Source organism: Haemaphysalis longicornis, unplaced genomic scaffold, assembly GCF_048455015.1.
Source record: "Haemaphysalis longicornis isolate Haplotype H1 unplaced genomic scaffold, Haemaphysalis longicornis Haplotype H1 scaffold_2, whole genome shotgun sequence".
NCBI lineage: Eukaryota > Metazoa > Arthropoda > Arachnida > Ixodida > Ixodidae > Haemaphysalis > Haemaphysalis longicornis.
The window spans coordinates 118,095,018-118,118,013 of NW_027526295.1; the positions used below are offsets into that span (position 1 = coordinate 118,095,018).

The 22,996-nt window shown below is 46.5% G+C and overlaps 2 protein-coding genes across 3 annotated transcripts in view; one reads left to right on the plus strand and one right to left on the minus strand.

Annotated features, from left to right (window-relative positions):
- LOC144169141 (uncharacterized) overlaps nucleotides 1-20,348 on the minus strand; it is a 61,047-nt gene extending 40,699 nt beyond the window's left edge. The window contains exon 1 of one of the 2 annotated variants that reach the window (XM_077698169.1): nucleotides 20,222-20,348. The gene's annotated coding sequence lies outside the window, so the exon portion shown is untranslated. Of the gene's footprint in view, nucleotides 1-4,661; nucleotides 4,747-20,221 lie in introns of those variants that run through there. The other variant, XM_077698170.1, reaches the window with a different exon arrangement.
- Nucleotides 7,164-19,142, plus strand: LOC144169143 (uncharacterized). Its single transcript, XM_077698171.1, has 2 exons — nucleotides 7,164-7,549; nucleotides 18,546-19,142. Exons 1-2 carry the CDS (start codon nucleotides 7,475-7,477, stop codon nucleotides 19,065-19,067), a joined length of 597 nt encoding a protein of 198 aa, XP_077554297.1. The 5' UTR covers nucleotides 7,164-7,474; the 3' UTR covers nucleotides 19,068-19,142.
- Nucleotides 20,349-22,996: the final 2,648 nt, after the last annotated feature.

Here is a 22,996-nt window from a genome sequence, read left to right on the forward strand (position 1 = left end):
TCTCAAATTGTGTCGTCCTGTCTGTTGGCGGGGTTTTCGTGGTAAAACCGAGGAGTTTGATGTTTCAGCAAAGGGAGGAGAGCGGCGAGCCCCGTTCGACACGGGCCTTGCCCGACCCTTTTCTGCTATCATGAACTTTGAGAGCTGTAAATACCTAGTGTAAATAAAGTACACATATTGTACAATTTCTTGCAGGATCCCATCGTTTGCTACGTGCCGTCGACAGCGAGCCATCGCTTCATCTGATCATGGGGTGACCGATTTACGTGATAGGGTCACATCCCCTTATCCTCATCTCCTAAATTTAACTATGATGATAATGAATTCTGGTTTTACCACGTGAGAAATGAAAGGATGTGTATTCTGGAATGCATCATCTTTACAAGGCAGAATAACGACATCCAGTGCGTTTGTTTCAGCGTACGAGCAACAGCATTAAAGCTGACCCCTGCAGAGCGACCCTGCAAAAAATCGCTATTTTACCTGGCGGCGTGTCTGGGCTTGGTTCTGGGTAACCAAAGTGCCCACAGCTGTTTGCCAATATTCACTCAGCACTGGGTCAGTGCTTACTACACAAATAATATACGAGCATGGTGACATTGACGACTGACCAAACAAACCGCCTTTCCTCGTATCAGGCAGTTATCTACCAGGAAATTGCAAAACAGCGCACATCTTTAAATCTTCGCGCTTAATAAGGGTCCCTTATGCTGAAACGAATATGACAAATTGTGTTAATGAAACCTCATTATTTGGTGTGCGAAAGAGTTTAGAGTCACTCCATTTTGACTGACATTACGAGTGGAACAGGGAGCGGAACATTGATCCGTCAAGCGTAGTGTTACTAAAGCGAAAGCAATAAATACTTTGTAGGTAAAACAAGTGAAAAACTGCGTGGATACACCAATGTTACAGACAGAAGGTTTTGTAAGCAAGGTAAAATGAAGTAAATTAATGAAGCGGAAAGAAATGGGGGCAAATTTGTGTCTCCGTAGAAATAATACCCAGAACCTCCGTAATGAGAGTAGCACGCATCCCCAAAAATCCATCACCTCCCCTCGCGGCAACCCCTGTGTAGATGCGACGCATAAGGGGTTCACGTTGCAGCGTTGGACAGCGGAGGAACGGCGCTGGAACGATGGAGCGGAGCGGCGCAGGCGCCGCGTTTTATAAGGCGCATAACGGTGAGGGGACGCGCCTGCGCCAGTGCGTCTGCCGCGGCTATGACGCAACACAATCCAACACAATCCACTTTAATCCAAATCCAATCCAATCCAAGGCAAGCCAATCCAAGCCAATCCAATCGAATCCAATCCAATGCCCCTCGCGAGAGAGTGTTCGCTATCGGAGCGGAGAGGGGGTGAGCGGCGGAGAGCGCAGCTGGCAGGGCGAGGAGAATGGGGAGGGGCGGACGCCGACGACGACGACGCCGGATGCAGGGACAAGGCGGGTGAATGAGATGCGGTCGCATCTAACACCGCGACGCTGGAATGGCTCCAGCTGACTAAAGATGAACCTGCAATGAGTGCGCTGCGCTTTCGACCTAGAGACGTATTCGGCTTGCCGTGAGGCCTACACTAGTAATTTGAGTATGATGCTAATATAGGACCAACAGTAACACGAATAAAAGGGCGCGTTATTAAAATGCCCCCTTCGCTTGGCGTACAACATTTACGCCATATTCATTGAAACCTGCGATTGTACGGCGTTGTGCAACAGATGGAGTGTGAGCAATGTCAACGCGGCAAAAAACGCCAAAGAAAAGGTGGTGGTAATGCGAGGAGGCTTTCGGCAAGTCATCTCGCGTGCTTTCGCATTCACTGCATATTAAGAAGTGCTTATAGGCATCCTGGTATTGTTCTGCATTCCGCTCCTTAGTAATGCGGCAGGGAAAAGGAGCAGGGCATTGATCCTGCTTCGTACTTAATGCGGTGGCTGGACCACACATGGCGTCACAGGCAAATAGTGTGTAGGAACATACATAGACTTCAATTGAGCTTTTTACTCCTACTGAAAGTTATATTCACCAGAGAAGGGCTGCTTGTGACCCAGGTGTTCAGCGTCCCTGGTAGCCGCCAGCCACCGCAGAAGTGAACGGGTCTGACTGGGGGTGCATACCTCAATCGCACTGGCCAGCCAAAAGCACACGCGGCTGAAGGCGATGCCACGACGCCGTCATGAATATGACATACATGTGTCGCTTCAGGGAGATCAATTGCGCTGCTGAGGCTCACAATACCGCGAATAGGAAAGCGCAAACTAGCAACTGCTTATGCTTTGGAACACCTCCTACGGCTGCGCACAAAAGAGAAGAAAAAGCAATTTAGAAAAGGGGGAGGTCGGAATGAGGGGAGGGGGAGGCACTTGAGGCGGGAAAAAAACTACGTATTACTGCAATTTTAACTGGGAACTCCTCAAGTGGAATGCGCAGCGGCCTTATCTCCAGAATCCTTCGCGCACGCATCTAGGAGGGCCAGGGTGTGTCTTTTACAAAGGCAATTTCGCAAGAACGTAGGGAGGAGGACGCATGCCCACACATTTTGCGCCTTCGCCTGACTCATGCGATAGGAGTGCACAATTTCCCTCTTCTACTGTTTGGGTGATCTGAGCAAAACCTTTGTCTGCACTATTAGTACTTTGCACCCACGCACTTTGCAATGCTCGGCCAAGTTACCAGGTCCGCTACTGTGTTCACACGCGTAGCGGTGCTCCTTGAGCCTGACCCGCCTGTCCGTCCGATATAGCTCCTTTTGCAGTTCAGGGGGATGCGGGGCACAACGCCGACGGAGCATTTGACAAATTTTGTTTTGTGCTTTGCAACACAGTGACCTTCTCGCGGTATGTTGCCATCCTGATTTTCCATTTGCATGCATACATACATACATACATACATACATACATACATACATACATACATACATACATACATACATACATACATACATACATACATACATACATACATACATACATACATGCCTGCATGCATACATACATATATACATGCATACATACATATATACATCCATCCATACATACATATGTACATACATACATACATACGTACATACATGCATGCATGCCTGCATACACCCATACATACACATACATACATGTATGCATACATGCATACATACATACATACATACATACATACATACTACATGCATACATGCATGCATGCATACATACATACACATACATACATGCATCATCATCATCATCATCATCGCCAGCCTATCTACGCCCACTGCAGGGCGAAGGCCTCTCCCATTATTCTCCAATTACCTCGGTCCTGTGCCAACTGTGACCAATTTATCCCCGCAAACTTCTTGATCTCATCTGCCCATCTAACTTTCTGCCGCCCCCTGCAACGCTTGCCTTCTCTAGGGATCCACTCTGTTACCCTTAATGACCAGCGGTTATCTTGCCTTCGCATTACATGCCCTGCCCACGTCTATTTCTTCTTCTTAATTTCTACTAATATGTCTTTAACACCAGTTTGCTCCCTGACCCACTCCGCTCTCTTCTTGTCCCTTACTGTTACACCTATCATTTTCCGCTCCATTGCCCGCTGAGTCGTTCTCAATTTAAGTTGAACCCTCTTAGTGAGCCTCCAAGTTTCTGCCCCGTAGGTGAGTACCGGTAAGATGCAGCTGTCACACACTTTCTTCTTCAGCGACAATGGTAGGCTGCTATTCATTATCTGAGAATGTCTGCCATATGCACCCCACCCCATTCTGATCCTTCTAATTATCTCTGCCTCATGGTTGGGATTTGGGGTCAAAACCTGGCCTAAGTAGATATATGCATGCATGCACGCATGCATGCATGCACGCATACATACATACATACATACATACATACATACATACATACATACATACATACATACATACATACATACATACATAGAGGCATATATACATACATACATACATACATACATACATACATACATACCCACATACATACATGCATGCATGCATGCATACATACGTACATACCTACATGCATGCATGCATGCATGCAACATACATACATACATACATACGTACATACATACATACATACATACATACATACATACATACATACATACATACATACATACATACATACATACATACATACATGCATGCATGCATGCATACATACGTACATACATACATACATACATACATACATACATACATACATACATACATACATACATGTCCGCGCAGAAGTAAACGGAGCACGGGAGTGGTGGCCGAACTGCATCGCTGCGCCGCGTATGGGCGCCGATGGGAAGAGTGTGTTCGCACTGCCCCCGCCGCCCTATCTGATATGTTTAATCGCCGCTCTGCTGGCGTGTCATGCTCGGCGAGACGGTTTTCAAAAGGCAGCGCTGGGCTATAGAGGGGCGCTGGTTGCATTTCCGCTTGCAGGAATCAGCGATGACCGAATCCGCTGCTCATGAGCTGGACGAAGCTGCGCGCGCCCGCAAACGTGCCTTGTTGCGCGCTGTAAAGGGTGGCATAAAATTGTAGGCCGCTGCGGTTTGGCATAGCATGTCATTGCGATATAATAAATTGTAAGCCGGCAACAAAATTGGAATGTACAATATAGAAAGCACATTTATAGACATTTTCCTTGTTCAGAAAAAAAATCTCGCTTACAAGATTTCTTCTTTGATTTTGGGTTTGCCCAAAGTTATTGCTGCCGGTCAGTCCTGGTGTGTTCGGAAGAAAGGAAAATAGAAAACGTCCACTCGGTGTAAATTCTGTATTAGAGAACACCGTAAAGAATAGGTACAATCGTTGCCTGCTATTACAGCTGGCCTCATACGGCTCATATTTTGTTGTCGCATTAACCCTTTCGCTCCCATTGACGAGGATAGCCGTCATAAGATTTTGTACCAAATTAACCGATTAACAATATGGTCGCCATCGGCCATGACGACTAAACTCATCATCGGTCATTTTGGGGCCTTGTCGGCGTTTTTTTGCAAGACATTGAGGCCATGCGGTGAAGCCATCTTTCAATTCAATGCGGAGTTTTGTTTAAACCTGTAACACTTTCTTAAATAATATAAGATGCTCGTTAAAAATAACAACGTCGGTTTTAATGCGACACTAAAATATGCGCCCGGAATCCTTATCCGCGGGCCGTCATGCATTTTCCGAGCGTAGATCTTGCCATTCTGTACCCAGACGTACTTCCAGCCCGTCTCCCGCTTACGCGCAGTAGCCTGGCCAAGCAGGCGCTTCAGTTCGGGGAAAATGTGGTCATTTACGAATACCGTTTCCTCTGAGTCCAATCCCACGCCGGAAGATTTCAGACGAGCGGCACGGGCTTTCTGTAGAAAGTTGTAACGTTGCTGTCTTCGCGCGAACTGAACCACGATGTTCTGTTGGGTGTCATTTTTTTGCAGTTGGTACTCTATGAACAGCTTCGAAATCAGCTGCAGCAAGCGATACTTCCACTTTTTTACCCATTCTGATGAGTAGATCAGTTAAGTCTTCTGAAACGTTGTCTAATTCATTTTATTTCTACATTCCCACTACGGGAGTACTGCTCGGCTTCAAGAATTCTGGCTTCGTGGTCATGCAAGTGCAAGTTCAGTGCAAGTGCAACCTGCCGTGCAAGTTCAGCGCACTGTTCTTAAAATTTCGCGTTTGATGCTTGAATACCTAGTTTTCGGCCTTGACTTCTTCGCAGTGTTTCTTTGCAAAAGTTATGAAAGTATTCATTTCTCTCAATTCTTTACGGACGTCCAGATCGAACGATTCTCTTAACTCCTTGAAATCAGCTCCAAGGTCACGCTTAAGTTCATCAAATAGGGCTCTGAGCTCCGTGGCCATGGTTAAAAAAACGCATCAACAAAGAAACAGTGCAGTTTCGGCAGCAACGGCAGCACCAACGCAATCGACAGGAAAGACGGCAAAAATTTTGCACAAACTTGCATCAGATAAGTAGAAAATGCTTCAGTCGACGTTCTTCACTGCGGCCGTGCTGCCAAGTGACCGGTGAAGCCGTCGCCCAGTGGTTTCATACGCCTGGCGCTGGGGGGCGAGCCAATCCACGACTGGTGATTGAAGAACCGTCACAGAAGCAGACGGAAATTTCGCCGTTATTTGCCAACGAAGATAGCTTGATCTGCGCCCTATGAATTACAGCCGCAGCGAGCTGCAACGGCCAGTATCGGAAGCCCTGCACTAGATAAGTAGAAAATGCTTCAGTCGACGTTCTTTACTGCTGCCGTGACGCCAAGTGGATATTGAAGCCAACGAACGGCATTTCGCGTATGCCTTTCCTTTCGACGAAGTTTGTATCCTGAATGAAGCAAGGAAGGGCAGCAGAATTTTAACAGTGGAGGCATTTCTGAACCCCTCCCGCAAATCAGTTGTCAGATCTGCGCACCATTCACGCGTAAGATGTAGGGTCATGATGTCATTATTCACTTAAGAACCGCGGCACAAAGCGTCACTGCAGTTCACACACAACAAAATGCCATTCCTCGCGTATACCTAAACTTCGTTGAATGGTTCTAGCTTTTCACAGCTAAGTTGCTTAGGGGAACACAGATTTGTGGAGCTTTTTCCGAATTTCACAAATATTTTGCCGGTAACCAGAATTGGTGAGGTGACACTGACCTGTAATGGTTATTTTGAACTTTAGTGCTCAAATTTTTACCACCCAGAGATGTTGCGTATGCACACGACCGACTACGCTCCTTACTGGCGAGTTTACGTAACCCAAGACGTGCCCCATCCGGGTTGCGTGAATAATGCGTATCCTCCTTGGAGAAAAATGGAAGTATAGTGCGCCAGCTTTCTCCATCGGCCATAATATATACGGGAGTGCAACAGCCGCGAAAATGCAAAAGTGGAAGAAAGCTCACAAACAGCCACAAAAAACGAGCTGTGCCAAGGGCACATTCGCAGCTCATAAATATTTAACACCCCGCATTCACTGAACCTCGTCTATTCTCTGCTCACTTGGTACTTAACCGCGCCTCTTACATAATGACTCACCGTGTGAGGAAGGTCATTGGCACGTTATTTATAGCCATAAATCCTTATCCTGGAGCTACCCGCCGGAGAACGTACGGGTAACAACAGCATAATGCGCGGTCCGAATGCCTCGGCAACGCAAGAGTGGAGGTTTGCGTGAACAATTCTCGGAGCGCGACGATGCGTTCTGCGCTCGGGAGACGCCTCTTCTCGCGCCCCGAGACTATGTATGCAGCTTGGGAGCGCGCGAAGCACTCTTTGTGCGAATGGATGCGGCCGTGTCGGGCGAGGCGGCCACGCGCGACCGTGGTCGGTAGCATCCGGAACATCTAGTTCCTCCGGCAGGGACTTGATCCGTGTCCTCACCGCGCCTCGCACGTAACGCGCACTCTCCCGCGGCGTATAAAAGCTTGAAGCACTCAAGACGCCTTCGGTGTTGGATTACATTGTGTCTGCAGGCAACAGTCAAGACAGATATGAGTTGTGGGTGCGTCGAAGGCGAAGGAGTACCACTTTGGACTACCCGCAGGCCACCTTCTACGAATCATCAGGTTGGTTTCATTTATAGCCCATCAAAATGTTCCTCTTAATATTACTGAACGATTTTTAATCCTATGGAAAAGATCGCACTCTGTGAAAACTACGCACTGCGAGGTTGCACCACCCACTGCCAGGGTGTTGATTGTAGCAGATGGAGTCTTATACGCAGCGTCGAAGTGTGTGCTTAAGGGTAAACCTTTTAATAGACATGGCGTGTGTTCTCACTGGTTGAATTTCTTACCACATTCGATAACGTATAACGAATAAAGCTTCTTACGACAATACTGTACTCCCACCAATAGCAGTGCTCAATAGGGCGAGTGGAAATTCAGGATAAAACCGAAGTCAGGAAAAATGCGCTACTCAAAAGAAAAAGTACAACCTTTTTATCCCATCCCTATACACGTAAATGAAACACTTGAGCGCATGCTAAAAATAACAGTGCAGCAATAACTTTCAGAAAAGAAGACACCACATACACAGAAACATACAGGATCATTTAGCAAAGCTACATATTTTCAACATTAACGCTAAAAATACGATAGAACATCTGAGCACTACTTCAAAGTTGTGAACTCGAAAGCGCGCTGTCTAAATGAATGCCACAGAGTACTGCCTGGAGTGATATGTTGAAGGAAGAGCTCACAGGAATTCGTGAATTACCTGTGAGCCTCTGACGATGCCGTGAGTTCCTGGCGGTAGCTGTACTGGTCAGCGGCCAATCCACCCGAGTGGATATGGTGTCATGCCTATATTCAGCCCCAACGTGTGGTTACCTTAAGTTCAGCCTAACCATGTGCCCCAAGCAACGCAAAACTACGTGTGCGCTGAGCTGCATGTAGCGATTATCGAAGTCTCCCAAGTCGAAGGCCGCATCACACTCACTAGGTATGCGTTCAGTCCGCTCTGCCAGGAAGCCGTAGTTGTGCGTGGGGTGTACATGCCCTACTTGAATTCAGGAGACCCTGTTTCAACTCCCAACCAGACTTCAATTATCCTTATTTTATTTTCTACAAAGTTACGTTACTTTTATTTAATTTGCCCCTCGGACATCTTAGCAGTCGTTTCACTGCTACAGACGCCTGACGCCTGTTTTTCGGCTTAATAGGCCCTTTCGTGATTGATCAGTGCGCTGTCATCCATAGGAATCGATATAAGACACTTCAATGCAGCGTCTTTGCAACTGCCGCAAGACAGCACTGCGTATTTCTCTGGACGTCTGTTGGTTTTACAAATACGTTTTCCCAACTGCCAATATTATAACAGGCAGACCATTCAGTACCTTGGTTTTTGCACATTCTGAGATCTTAGCGTAGATGTCTTTTGCAACTTTTAGATCGAAGTCTTTTACCTTTATCCTCCAATGTCGCGATCATGTACTCACGCCGATAAAAACTTCGAGCAAAATATCCTCGGGGCACTTAAGTGTACCTAGGTGGTTTGAAAGCGAAAGCCTGGTGATACTTATTAACAGGTGTCTCATTGCCGCAACGTGTTTTCGTCTCTTTCTTCACTTTCGTTTCTTTGTCTTTTGGCGCGAATTACTTAAAATGGCTTCTTAGGGTTTTACGGGGCGAATTCCGCCAGCAAGCAGACTGGAACATGCCACAGACTCTCAGAAAGCCGTCAATGCTGATTTACACAACCTGGTGTGGATGTGCCCCAAATTCTCTCGATACAAGACCTTCATTTCCCCACACCGAGAACCGTCAACCTATATCCATCCCATCACATTAGATGAACACAAATTTGATGATTACAGTTCACCACTAAGAGCGGTCTAGTGCTAGTTAGAAAGTGATGGCGTACAACAGTTAATAGTCCATTCAGAGCTGAACAACCTTCCTGTGAAAAACTCATGCTGCCTTTAGACAACCATGAACTGATGACCTACGAACCTCTTTGGTCAATGAATCCTCCCCCCCCCCCCTTGCTCCCAACCTCCCAACGTGGATTCCGGCCTTCCCCTTTTGAATAAAAAAATTTAACAACAACCTGCCTAGAATCAGGGCACTGCGCGGCTGGCATGCGCCTGTCCTACCCACGTGCCATCACGTTTAAGTGTAAGGCGGCCCGCTCTATTCGACAATTTTTACGTTTGGACATCATGGTTTTATGATTTGTTTGAAGCGGGCACATTTTCTCCTCAAAACTCCCGAATCCTCCATGCAGGTATGAGCTTCGAAGAAAGGAACAACGAAACAACTGGTGTTCGACCGCTGGCAATGAGCGAAGAAGGCAAAGTGGTAGGGCACCTAGCTGCTACTGCGGAGACACACGCTCTAATCTCATCGGATCTCTTTACAGCGGCCGCCAATGTCTTGACCGGACACGGTTTTTCGTAGAATGGGGCACTTAAGGCTGTCGGTTTAAGGGTAAAATCGTGGACGCCGCGTCTAAAGTGGCTGAACAGTGGACAACCTTTGCTCTATTCGCATGACCTCCTGTTTTATTCGCAGGACCTTCTGTTCTATCCTTTGGTCTATTCGCAGGACCTCCATTGTCACGTGTCAAGTCCCCCGAACGACAGTGACCTTTAGCCTGTTTCGCGGCATTTTTCTTAGACTAGTCCTGACGTTGTGCTTTGAAGTCTAGCGACGTTAGCAAATATCCGCTGCTTGACGCTCTTTGAATTTGCCCGCTCTAAATCCACCTTTCAGGAAGATGAAGCGCGGTGAAGCACATAGTTTTTGGTCGCAGTATCTGTTGGCGTGCGGACACGATCCTATCATTGGCGGTAGAGGCAAGCGCTTCGCTGTAAATAAATATACTGTTCGAATCGAATTTATATGTTAATAAAATAGCTAAACCGTGGCCGAAAGCTTCACATGCCTACAACTTGGTGATGGAGACATTACCTGGGCCTCTATTCCATTAACGTTGACGTTTTTTTCATATTACGCCGTTGCCCACCGTTTTTTTTTTTATATTACCGCGACCACAATAATATAGGTTTACCAATGTCAACAACCATACCGGTTTGTCACCTGATAAAATACTTGTAGTCCAAACATGGGAATCAGGTTATTAACGACAAGGAGAATTAGGAATTTTGGAAACCTGCTGCCTGTTTTTTTTTCTGAAATGCCTCTCAAGAGGCACCTACTTTCTTTTTTGGTTGTAGGCTTTTTAGAAGCATCCCGTGTGCGAATTCAGCAACGTAAAGTACGAAAATACAAACAAGCAGCGAAAGAATGATCACTTCCGACCTGTACCTATACTGTACCTGTACCTATACCTGTACCTATACCTGTACCTATACCTGTACCTATACCTATACCTGTACCTATACCTATACATGTACCTATACCTGTACCTATACCTGTACCTGTACTTCTGACCTGTACCTCGCTAAAATAAATTTACCATCCCTTCCGAGTTGAGAGAAGCGCGTAGGCTTTCTGACATCAAGACTGTGTCAGAAGTGCGTCAAAACCTTCGCTATAAGTGCATCCGACCATCGCTGAAAGGGCTCTCCAATCGGCTGTCAAACCTGCAAATACCGAAATCGCAATCGAATAACGAACCAATGCGACGATTTTTCGTGCGCTAAGTAAACGCATCGAACGATCTAAATGTATACCGATACGTCGTCTATGGGATAAAGGTATACAATCGTACTCCTACTTCATGATCAATGCGTGCGTTCATTGTCTTCTCCATAACCGCTCCTTTTTCGCGATTTTCAAGTAACCGTTTTGGCACAATGGAGACCAGTTTCCCGCACGCGCCGCGTGTCCAGAGCTCATATCCGAGATTTCCGGTGGACCAACGGGTCCATCGAGAAATGCATTAGTTTTTAAAGACGACAGTCTTTCTTGGGTTACTTAAACGCAGAAAATTTTTTCTGTCTGTATGTCTGTCTGTCTATCTGTGACTCGATTCAGCCAGCTCGTCAAAGTTGAAGAGAAGCTGTGCAAGAGTCTTATATACCCACAGTCAAATCTAAACACCTAAGTCCGGTGTCGATTTTCATACTTGTCAACATTGTTGAACAATAACAAGACATTACGCAAATATCAGGCAGAAAATCAATATATAAGTGATATTTGCAGTGTTACTTAAAAATTCATGGACGCTTGATTTTTCAAATCAAAGACTATATCAACTGCAGAAAACCGTCGCCTGCTGTTTGCCACGCTACTATAGCTCCTGGCGGCGTTTCAGAAATCAAACGGCAACAGCAACGAAAGGTTCCACTAAATCGGTTCCACATTCCGCTGAGAACTCTTGTAGTATGGTGCCTCGATTCACGCACGTCTCCGCCGTACGGCAGCGCTGGCATCGAGGCACCCGATTTCGAGCAGTGGAACGCGGTAAATTTAGATTGACTTGACCCATCTCCTAGCGTGTTATCTTGGGAGGATTGAGGCCAGAGAAGAACAGCATGAGAGGTGAGCGGGAAAGAGAAGGGAGGCATTTAATTGGCAGGGGCGCCAGTCGACTATAGTCTTTCATCGGCATTTGCAACGAAAGGAGCAGATACGCGGCCATTATTTGACAAGACGCCATTGGTCCCACTGAGAAAGCTTTCGCTTTTTTTTTTAATAAAGTTGTCTCCTTTGTCACCGTAGAGAATGGTGTCGAGAGAGAGAAAGAGAGAGAGAGAGAGAGAGAGAGAGAGAGAGAGAGAGAGAGAGAGAGAGAGAGAGAGAGAGAGAACCACTTTGCAGCTATCTTCGCCATGACCTCGATATTTTTTTAAAATGTCAATGGCAAAATTCATACTCGCCAAGGCGTTTGTCCTAGCTACATGGCAGCGCCCAGCATGGCAGACTTCGTTTGCTTCTTTTCGAAGTCTAGAAACAGTAAACGTTCGGTGGTAAGCCCCAGCCTGTTTGTACTAGTCACGGGCAATACGTTTTCCGGTCACCGGGATGAGGGAAACACGTCGTAGCTGGCCAGCTGTACATACGGCCACGCAAGACCCATCTCCGCTCAAAAGGAAGGCAGCCGGGCATCGCTCCTTGTATGTACACTTTTCTGGGGCGGAGTGGCCCCGCCTTTGTCGCTAAAGGACAAGGGAACAATCTGGGACGCTTGGACAAGAAGTAACTCATGAGCAAGCAAATAACGAAACTGGTTACATGATACGTCCGTGCGCGCGCATGTGTGTGTGAGCGCGCGCGTGGGTGTGTGCGCGGGTGTATGTGCGTGTACATGTGCGTGTGTGCCTGTGCGTGTGTATGTGTGCGTCCATGTGCGTGTGCGCGTGTGCAGGTAGGTGTGTCTGGGTAATCGCTTGAATGACGGTATGGCCCATTTTCGGCCCACAGCCCAAATAGCTGTACCTGTTGGAGCATAATTCTCATCCGACATAGGTGCTCCATACGCGGGAATCAGTCTCGATGGGCTGAAAACATTACTGGTTATTCAGCTGTAGTCGCCTTTTATTCATGGAAGCTGTGAGTAGGCCTATAGTTATCTTTGCCTTGCTCAGCAGTGACGAAAAAGCGACCCCAAATGCAAGTGTGCCGATCGAATTACTAAACATTTACAGGGACGTGCGAAAACATGTCCGGTAGCACTCCACATTTGTAGAAAGTCAAATCAACAGCACCACTGCGCATTGATACCAAGACGGTGGGGAGGCCGTAATAATTTATTTCCTGTTACCCTTTATTACCACCATAGCAAAAGTGATTTGGCAGATACATTATCCTTCATATATGCCAGATGCGTAATTATAGAGTGAGTGAGTGAGTGAGTGAGTGAGTGAGTGAGTGAGTGAGTGAGTGAGTGAGTGAGTGAGTGAGTGAGTGAGTGAGTGAGTGAGTGAGTGAGTGAGTGAGTGAGTGAGTGAGTGAGTGAGTGAGTGAGTGAGTGAGTGAGTGAGTGAGTGAGAAAACTTTTTTTGGAGCAGGATGGCTCTAGGAGAAGTAGGAGAAGCGGTGCGAAGGAATAAAAGTGTCGGGGATAAGCCTTGGGTGCGCCTGCGGCGAAAGGAATAAATCTTGTGAGTTCGCGGTAACGTTAAGGCAGCTAACTCTCGGCTTTATACTTCTCGTACTACACAACCTCGAATGCTGTAGCGTGCAATGTTAGTCTGTGGGTGCCCCTTGTCTACGTTCTATGTATGATGAGGGTCCGCTGGGAGGAAGATTGAAGTTTCTATAGTAATTCGGATAATTGGGCAGGTTGGTGCAGATTCAGCGTAATAACTGCGCTAAGGACTGTTAGCGCAGTTATCATGCCGAATGTGTTAGAGCGGGTGAATATTTTACAGTACCATATTAGGTTATCAAGATCAACCAGTGTGAAGGGTGATAACAAAGAACACAACTAATGCAGCGTTCTATTGGGAGACAGGGTTTGGTATGGCTGGAATTGACAAGATAGAGTGAGAGAAAGAGCAACTTCATTTTTGTCCAGTTATTTATAAGGAGGACTAGCCTTCCACTTAATTGGCGGCCAGGAGCCTTTGTGCCCTGGCGGCGTTTTCACCCAACTGGATGGACGTCCAAGTGTTGCTCGTCTGGGTCGGGGCTGAGCAGCACGGTCTCACACTTCTAGTCGCTTGCAATTTTACGACCTTGTTATGTCTCCTGAAGGCGAGCCTATGGTACATGTGACATGCCCTCCAGGTCCGTACATAGCGCCCACAGGCCTCAATACTGACCGGTGTAGCAGTGACCGTATGCCACAGGGTTTGGGTATACACGTGTTTGTTTGGAGGAGACCACAGAGCACCGATTGTCTTTTGTTTAGGAATGAATGGGCGGGGGTATACGGGCCAGGGAATTCGCGAAGTAATTATTACCTGAAATATCTCAGTTTATGTTAGGAGAGGGAGGTAGCGGTTAGAAATACCGGTTGCGGGAGGGCCATTAGCTGATCTTACTCTCAATGTAGCATGGGGAAGCGAGGCTGTGGAGGTGGCCGAGTCAAGAGAGAGAACAGTAAAGCTATATGGCGCGTGCACTCCTGCGTCACTGCATAGGGCGCGTCATTCCTCTTTGATGAGTCCTCGTGTACAGGCGACCCGTTAAAGCAGAGATCAATTCTATTGCATTCCGGTGCGGTTACCTGAGAAAACCGTTTGCGTGTGGACTGCATGATTTCGATACAGGTTCTGAGGAGTTATAGGTAACTTACGGTTTCCAATGACACCCTTATACCTAACCTCCTTCAACTAAGCAAAATGAAAGCGTCTGACGAGACAAGCAGCCCAAATGCATAATGTGCCAGCTTTAGGAGCTGTCGATTGTAAGCAATCGTTTCGGTATGCATTTCTCATTGTACCTAATTTTTTTCGGGAAGCATGATGCTCACCCCGATTATTGAAGCTTGGACACCGATTTATAATTCTGTGTCCCTTCTTACGGCTTGTCCTATGCGTGTACACTGCATTATTTTATTGGTATAGTTATTGCAGTGTGAAGAACCGAAAAGAATGAAGAAAGCCCACACTAACGCGTGAGACTTGAAGGTAGCGAAGCTGTACGCAACCTTCACGACCATCAAGAAGGTTTAAGCCCACGTTTGCAGCCGATTTGATTCTTCTTCGTTGCCACAACGACCTTTACTCCATCACTGTTGCTATAAGTGTGAGCTTCTGTCGTTTTTTTGGAAGTGATCGTTACTGCACGTCACCTTGGAGGGGCGTACACTATGACGTGTCTTTCTAGTTCCGAGCAAGTGTTGCACAATTACGGCGAACGCTCAAGCTTTTTTTTTGCCAATCATGCCCAGTCTCCCTCAGTTGGTATGCTGGCTCGACAAACGTGCGCCGGGGAAGCTGGGAAGTCGCCTTGAAGCACACACACACGAGCGCTAGGCATCCTCTTGGTTTTGTTAATTGCCGGGCGGTCGCCACAAGGCTCGCGCCCCCGTGCGCATGCCCACGTGCGTGCGCTAGGCAGTTTCTTTGTTTTTTTTAACTGCGGACACGAAAAATTACGATTTGCTAAACAGCTTTGCTGTTAAAAAATACAGGTTTGGTTATGGTTGGGGTTCGGGTGAAATAATTTCGTGCCGGTTCAGTTCCGCTTCCACTAAATTGCACACCAAACCCGTGCGCAAACCGGTTCGTGAGCCTGAACCGGTTCGGGAACCGGTTTCGAAAGAATAATTAAGACTAAGTGCGAACAAAATTTTACTTTGTGGTTCAAAGGTAGTTTAAGCGAAAAATACAAGTTTGGCTTATTCAAAAGGTTGCTTTGAGCTAATGGCAATGATGTCAATTATAATGGCAGCTTGAAAAAATTAGGCTAGATAACCTGGTAAATGAATGAAGTTACCATTCACCAGGCAATTTTTTGCCCCGCCCTTCTGACATCACAGGGGCACATTTGCCCGATTGGAAGCCGCCCTACCAAAGCCACCGCTATAAATAAGGTTTGTGAGATTTAGTGGTCCCTCGAGTTTTGTTTCACGGTATCTCTTATTTCTAAGATGTCATTAACGCACTGATAAATCGGTTTTTCCACTTTACGTCAGCGCCGACGTTGGGTAGAGCCAAACTTGAAGGTTTTTCAATACTTGCCATCTTTTTTGGTTCAAACAACATCTTGCGGGGCCGGAATAGCGTACAGCGACTTACCAAGGGCTATTTCTTTTGAATAAAACAATGCCACGGTTTGTTTTGCTTTCATGGTTGCTTTGACGTACCATGCAGAGCGTGTTGGCAGACGCAGCTGAGGAATAGCACCGACCATCTTAGACGGCTTCGGTATGGAGCTGCCTTTCACGTCCAGCCAAAAAAAAAAAAAATCGACTTGCCTTTTTATATCACTATCTATAAAAATTGTTTAAACATTTTGACAGTTGTGTACTCATGCGTAAACATTTTTCCAGCAGATCTCTTATGTATACAGTCGGCTTAACCGCTTTACAGAAGTGAATTTGTGGGGCGGCACTTAACCAAGAGTAATGTAAGCAGTTTTATATAAGAGTATCAAAGCACCGAGTATTCCTCTGCATCCCCAGGAATTATATAGTGCAGCAATTATGCACTTTTACGGCGGGGGTCACTGTTGCACAGTGCAACAATCTGGTGGCCTGCCTGCCCATCAACATTTTTGCTCATTACACGCGCTCTTGGTCAAAAAGGCAGTGGGTGATTTCTCCTTTAAATCGGCCAGGGAATGCATGTAAACGTACCATGAGATCGCTGTACACTATTGTCTTGAGCTGTTAAAATATTGACCACCCGACAGGTCCCTCAGCGAAATTCAGCAAATCACCTGGAGGAAGCTCCAAGCTAATGCATTCGCTAACACCTACAAGCTATCATTGATATATCCAGGAGCTTTCCGACCCGGATGCTCCTTATGTAAAGCCGAACAAGCAGATTTAACCCGCATTTTGTTTGGCTGCCCCGTGGAAAGCCCTTTTAGCTGTCCGCAATTACCTAATTCAGAGCTGTGAGAGGGCACGGTATTTAGCACCGACACTTCGATACAAGTTTATACCGTGACAAGAGTGTTGGAGGTTGTTGGACGGTGTGGTCTTGTCGCAACCCCTCTTGACCAATAAGACACCGTACACTGCCCCTGCTTGACGAAATTAAAGTTTTATTCCTCCATCCATTAAGCGGGATAATACACAAGGCACCATTTCCCTGCCAACAATGTATAAATGATCCAGAAAAATTATATCGTAAAATTTCGTTTCTTGTGCTATGTATAAAAGTAAAATATTTCGCAAGATATTTGTCAAAAAAACTATTCTTTTATTTTTTATCGTTACTTTTGTGAGAACTGTACCTGGAAGCGCAAAGCATGTGTTTCATATCGCCTGCACGGAGCCGGGAGTAAAATATTCAGTGGGCGACCAGCAGTGACATACGATTTCAATATTGGTGCGCATTTCTTTCCTCGAGTTGCGACCACGAAATGGGGGACCGTTGATAGTGTTGTGATTCATCTAAAGGGTTGAAGTCCATCGATGATCACGAAGTTGATGGTACGTAAACAAGAAAAATCCCCAAATCACATTGATCGCGCTATATCAACGAGTGGTCGAACCGTTTTGTCGTGAACCGGTAACTCCTTTATATTTTTTTGGTTCAGTTCCGCTTCGTGTTCCTCGTGATAAGAAACTAACGGTTGGGGTGCGGGTTCAGTTCGGGCAAAAGTATCAGTTCGGTTTCAATTTTCGGTTCAGTTTGAGTCCGACACCCTGAATTAATACTTGATCGTCCAGTGTTTCTATCCAGAATGACATGTCTTGGCTAGTAATATTACTTGTCGGTCTCGCACGTCGCGGACTTCACGGTGTGCGGGGCCAGGGGTGATTGGCTGTTCTCACACGGGTCGCTGGAGTGAGGGAGCTTGGCAACGCAGGCACCGACTGATCATCGAGGCTCACCGCTGAGACTCCAACCCCTTGGCTGCTTGGCCTCCCGCAAGGGGCTCAACAGAAGTCTCTATATCTCTCTTCCTCTCTCCTCTCTCTCTCTCTCTCTCTCTCTCTCTCTCTCTCTCTCTCTCTCTCTCTCTCTCTCTCTCTCTCTCTCTCTCTCTCTCTCTCTCTCTCTCTCTCTCTCTCTCTTTCTGTCGCTCTACTGTAAAATAATTGATTGATTGTAGGGTGTAACGCGCCGACGCAACGCAGGCGATGAGGCGCGCCGTAGTGGAGGGCTACGGATTAATTTTGATCACCTGGGGATCTTTGACGTGCGCCGAAATCTCGTACACACGGGCGTTTTTGCTTTTCGCCTCCATCAGAAAAGCGGCCGCCGCGGCCGGGAATCTAACCCGCGACCTCGTGCTCAGCAGCGCAACGCCTTAGCCACTGAGCCACCGCGGCAGGCTCTACTGTAAAATATTGCTGAGACCTTTACCAAAGCGCGACCCCCATTTTTATTTCATGCATGCTTTTTGAACAGAAATGAAGTGGTGTTTAATTTAAAAAAGAATTTCATGTTCTATTTACACTTACAGCTTTATTCAGTCACGCACTGAGGCCAGTCATTAGACGAGAATTTTCAATTTTCACGTGTCGCAAAAGTTTCATGTTACTTATCACTTTGGTTTCATTAATTACTGTGCTTATTCCACGCAGGCACTGCCGACCACTCAAAGGTGCGGAATGACCTCGAAGGCGTCGACTCAAAACACAAAACCGAGACACTCGTCAGCCTTGTGCTCACATTTCATCCTTGCCCTCACAATCACGGCAGTGATCCTGTTGGCTTTGGCCCCCTCCTGCCAAGCTGCCAGTTCAGAATTCGAGGAGCAGCGCTCGCTGTCTTCCTTCTCTCCGTCGGCGCTGAAGAAGCGGCTGGGAACAAGCCTGCGTCCGTCGGGCCGGTCCTACTTCGACGCCGAGGACATCCTGCTGTTCATGCTGGGCCTCGGCTTGGCCTCCATGCTGGGCCTGGCCACCTTCATGGCGCCCTTCACGTCCATCCTGGCCACGGGGTTGACGCCCGTAGCGGTGCAAGGGAACGTACCGGCAGCGGCGGCCACCGTTACGCAGGGCCGAAGGCGGCGACGCAGCGCCTCTTGGGCTGAGGGCAGCATTGCGGCGAGACTGCTCAACGCCATAGACGAAGCACACGGCCGATACAAGGATCAGCCATGAAAGACGTCCCGGCCGCCACTCTGAGCAACATCACCGGGTGCTGGTCACCCTCAGTTACCCACTCGATTTGCCAACCCAAGCTGGCTCATTCATGCATCGTTAAAGACCTTCACACTTTTGTACGCGGATGATTTACCTTGGAGTGCCTCTGGGTGTCTTATCATGACCTGTGTTTTTAATAGTGCAGAATGTGCTTTTCGTTCGAATCTTATTACATGTCGTGCATTCTCGCATGTCAGGAAGAGGTTTTGTAAACGTAAGCAAGTTTCGAAGGTGGCAATTTTAAAAGACAATGACATCCAATTTGTTTATTATAACTATTTACTGGCCGTAGTTAGATTGGCCTTATCATAACACATCGGTATTTCTAGGAATCTCCCTGAACTGTATTACAGAAGCTAGCAACAGTAGCATCTCATGTATATTTTATTTTGACATCCAGCCAGTCTCCAGGCAACTCTCGTAGTTTCACAGTTCATCGAAAGCAGTTAAGAGCTTAGCGAGCTCGTATCCTTCTTGAACGCTTCAGAAGTTGAAAACTAAGTATTATCAATCTATTTTCCCTACCAACTTTATGGTATTTAAATTACAGGGGCGTTTTTTTGCCAATATTTTTTGTCCCTCTGCTATAAAATTCGTCAATACACAGTTGTCTTAGTTAAACGTGTTGCACCATGAAGTTCATAACTGTGGCACGTGAATTATTGTTAAACTAAAGCAAAGTGCGAGCCACAGCAAACGCACCAAGTGGCGAAACGGCATCATTGCGAGAATTGCCTGAAATGTCGCCTTGCCCTTCTGTCTCTGGGACTACATATAACGCCCGGTCAAACCCAATCACAATTCACACCACCAACACCAAACTCGTGCAATGGTTCACATCATCTCACGCGCATATATTGCTAGCATTTTTAGCGGTAACAAAATCGATCGAAACTGTCTACATCGTAACATACGGTATCACGTCTAAAAAGTTTGTCAGGAAATGTTACCGCGAATAACACGTCCACCATGACCAAAAAAGCGTCCGCTTCCCGAAGCCGTACTCTATTCCAAACGTCATAATTCAGTCTCCAGGCGACTATATCAGTAGTTTAAAAGAACGTTTACACTTGGAGGTTGACAAGAAAGTCAAATGCATGCTCGTGAAATACCTTTGCACGTTGAGCAGTTGAAAAATCCGCAAGTGTTCCAATTGCTTAAACGTCCTTTTTTTGCGCATAGCTCAAATGCACTGCATGACGATACATCTAGCAGTGTTTAGCTAACATTCACAAGTTCCTTTACGGACCAAACAATTCCTAGCGTCGACCTCTATGTGCCCTAAAAAAGGCGGCGCAAAGGCGGGACAAAACAAGGTATTCTCACTTCACAAGCGCTGACGAACAGCTGGTCGGGGTTTATTGTGGCATGAATATATATGTAACAAAGGAATAAAAAATAGGCCGTAACGTATAATCTGAAAAATGACAATTGCAGAGCGTAACAACATGTCATCCACCGCGTGTCGAAACAGCGCCAACAAGCGCGACAAGTGGACTATCTCCTTCTTCTCAAGAGGTACGGTATCATCAACGATTCACCAGTCGTCGTAGCATGTCGAGGTCTTCTTGACGCACGCATTCCCATTTTTTGTAATTAGAAAGCGTCCCAACTTCCACGCGTCTTCGGTCAGGATGTAATGTGAGGACCGCAGAGTCATCGGAGAGAGGAGCGCAGCCCCAGGAGACGAACCATGCTTTGACAAAGTGCTATTCGTCCACAACCTGGTGCTGCATGCGTGTTCTTTTATCATTGCGTCGGCGACACATCAGCCTACCCGGACGACAACGGAGTCTAAAAGGCGTAGTTGTCCACGTAGTCGACGTATCGTGACGTGGCCTTCTTGACTCACGCGTGCCTTCAGATTTTCAGTTTTACACGATTACACAAACATCTCTGTCTTTTGAAAGCATAAAATACAAACCGTACGCCCGCCTTGCCAACAATCTTCTTGAGCGTATGTCTCGCGCCAGGAACACACGAATGCCAAATTTTTCAGCCTTAGCTGCTGCAGAGCTCTAAAAGATTCCGTTGTCGAGATCCCGTTGTCACGTTGTCACCGCATTAATTTTTGTGCGGCTGCCCTCCACTGTACCGGAAAGAGTGACCTTTACGGGAGAGAGTGTGCGCTTAATGCAGCTTTCTCAACTAAGAAGTACACGCCTGCGTTACAGAACCCTCGATATCACTTACTGAGAAAGAAACTGTGTACTTGACTGTGTCGAGACGTGCGGCAGTTGACATGTTGTCGCGCTTGTCACTGCCATTTTTCTGGAATATTATATAAGTTCTTCCTTCGCTGTGTTACGTATATTTTGCTGCAACAATAAATTCGTTCAGTTGTTTGACAGCTCTTGGGTAGTGTGGATCCTTTCTTTTGTCCCGTCTTCGTGCTGTTTTCGTTCGAAGTGTCATAAACCAACTGCCCCTTCAGAAAACCCTTCTGCAGCTTGTTTCTAGGTTTCTTCGCATTCAAGGCAGCGCCTTTTTCGTCAGTGTAAACGATGTTTCGGGAAAGGCTAATCGCCAGTTTTTACAGATTACTATGCATGGATCGCTTACAAATACGGTTCAATACCTATGTCCTTTTGCGAATATAGTTAAAATTAAAACTAAACCAACGTCAGCATTAAAGTTCCTACAGCACTACAGGACTACTACACGCGTACTGCCTTTTGGTTCCGCGCCTTCTGGTGTGGTATGTCTCATTATGAAGTGTGTTTTCGTGCTGCTCTGTTCAGCTTTGTTTTCTGTTTCAATAAATCTCATCATGTCCCTATCTGGAATTTCCATGTTTGGGATTTCAGGCATCACTACTATTTTCGAAAAAAAATGTTATCTTTATGTCTGCCCAACTTGAAAAATATTTCCTGCCTTGTTTGTTGCATTTATGTGAGCACGCAATAATTGCTTTCCTTATCCGTGTTTTTGCTTTTACGGATGCCTTCCTTAGTGTGACTGAAGTGGTAATAAACAAACAAATTTAATCCGCGAACGTACCCACGTCGACTTCTTTCAACTTCACTGCCCAGTAATTATTCGGAAGATTTTGCGGCCCATGGCACCTCATTTCGGCCAGTAGCAACATGTGATCACTTTATAGTCGGACGCCATCCAGATGTGAGACTTTGTTAAACATCTATCTGTGAATTGGAGCATACGGCAGTGAGTTAAGCATCATCAATGCATTGATAAAAGAAGCACACAGGGGAATTCATCACGCCACGCAAAATACTTATATCATTCCTCCAGTAGTATAGTGTAAACGTTCGCGTGTTCTGATGCTCCGCGCTGACAGCAAAGTACATGGCTGGCATGACAGTGGACATATTAACCAAATTCCGATTTTCGCACATGCGGCAAATCCGATGGTTGGGGCTGACAGCGTAAACTTTCAATGATTGTGCCTACTCAGCTACTCACCTTCATTTCATTTCATTTCATTTTATTACCTTAAAGGTCCCCGGAGGGACATTACCTTAGAAACGACGTCAGCGCCACTTTCACACTGTGTATCATTTAATGGACGTATTCACTTTTTCTAGCGAGCACTGCCGCGTATATTGGTCACCCAGGGATGCTTGTTTCCTATTTTATTATTTGGGTCAAATTGAGCATTATAATTCGCTCGCGTTTTGTTTAACTGTGGCCTCCAACCACAGCCTCCGGCTGTGTTCCACATCAGGCTATGCATGGCATCCTGCGGTGTTTTTACCTGAAATAACAGCAGCTACCGTATTTGCACGAATGTAACGTGCACGTTTATATCTAAAAGTAGCCTTCAAATTTGTGTGAGCATTACAGTCGGCCTCAAAACCAAAATCCGCTTAAAAGCGGCCAGCAGCATTGCCATAGACACAAAGTATATCTAAAAGTAGCCTTCAAAT

Bases quoted from the DNA above. Each gene is read 5' to 3' on its own strand.
- LOC144169143 (XM_077698171.1), top strand. From the start codon at position 7,475: ATGAGTTGTGGGTGCGTCGAAGGCGAAGGAGTACCACTTTGGACTACC. The intron at 7,550-18,545 runs GTTGGTTTCATT...TATTCCACGCAG, and splicing joins CACCTTCTACGAATCATCAG to GCACTGCCGACCACTCAAAG.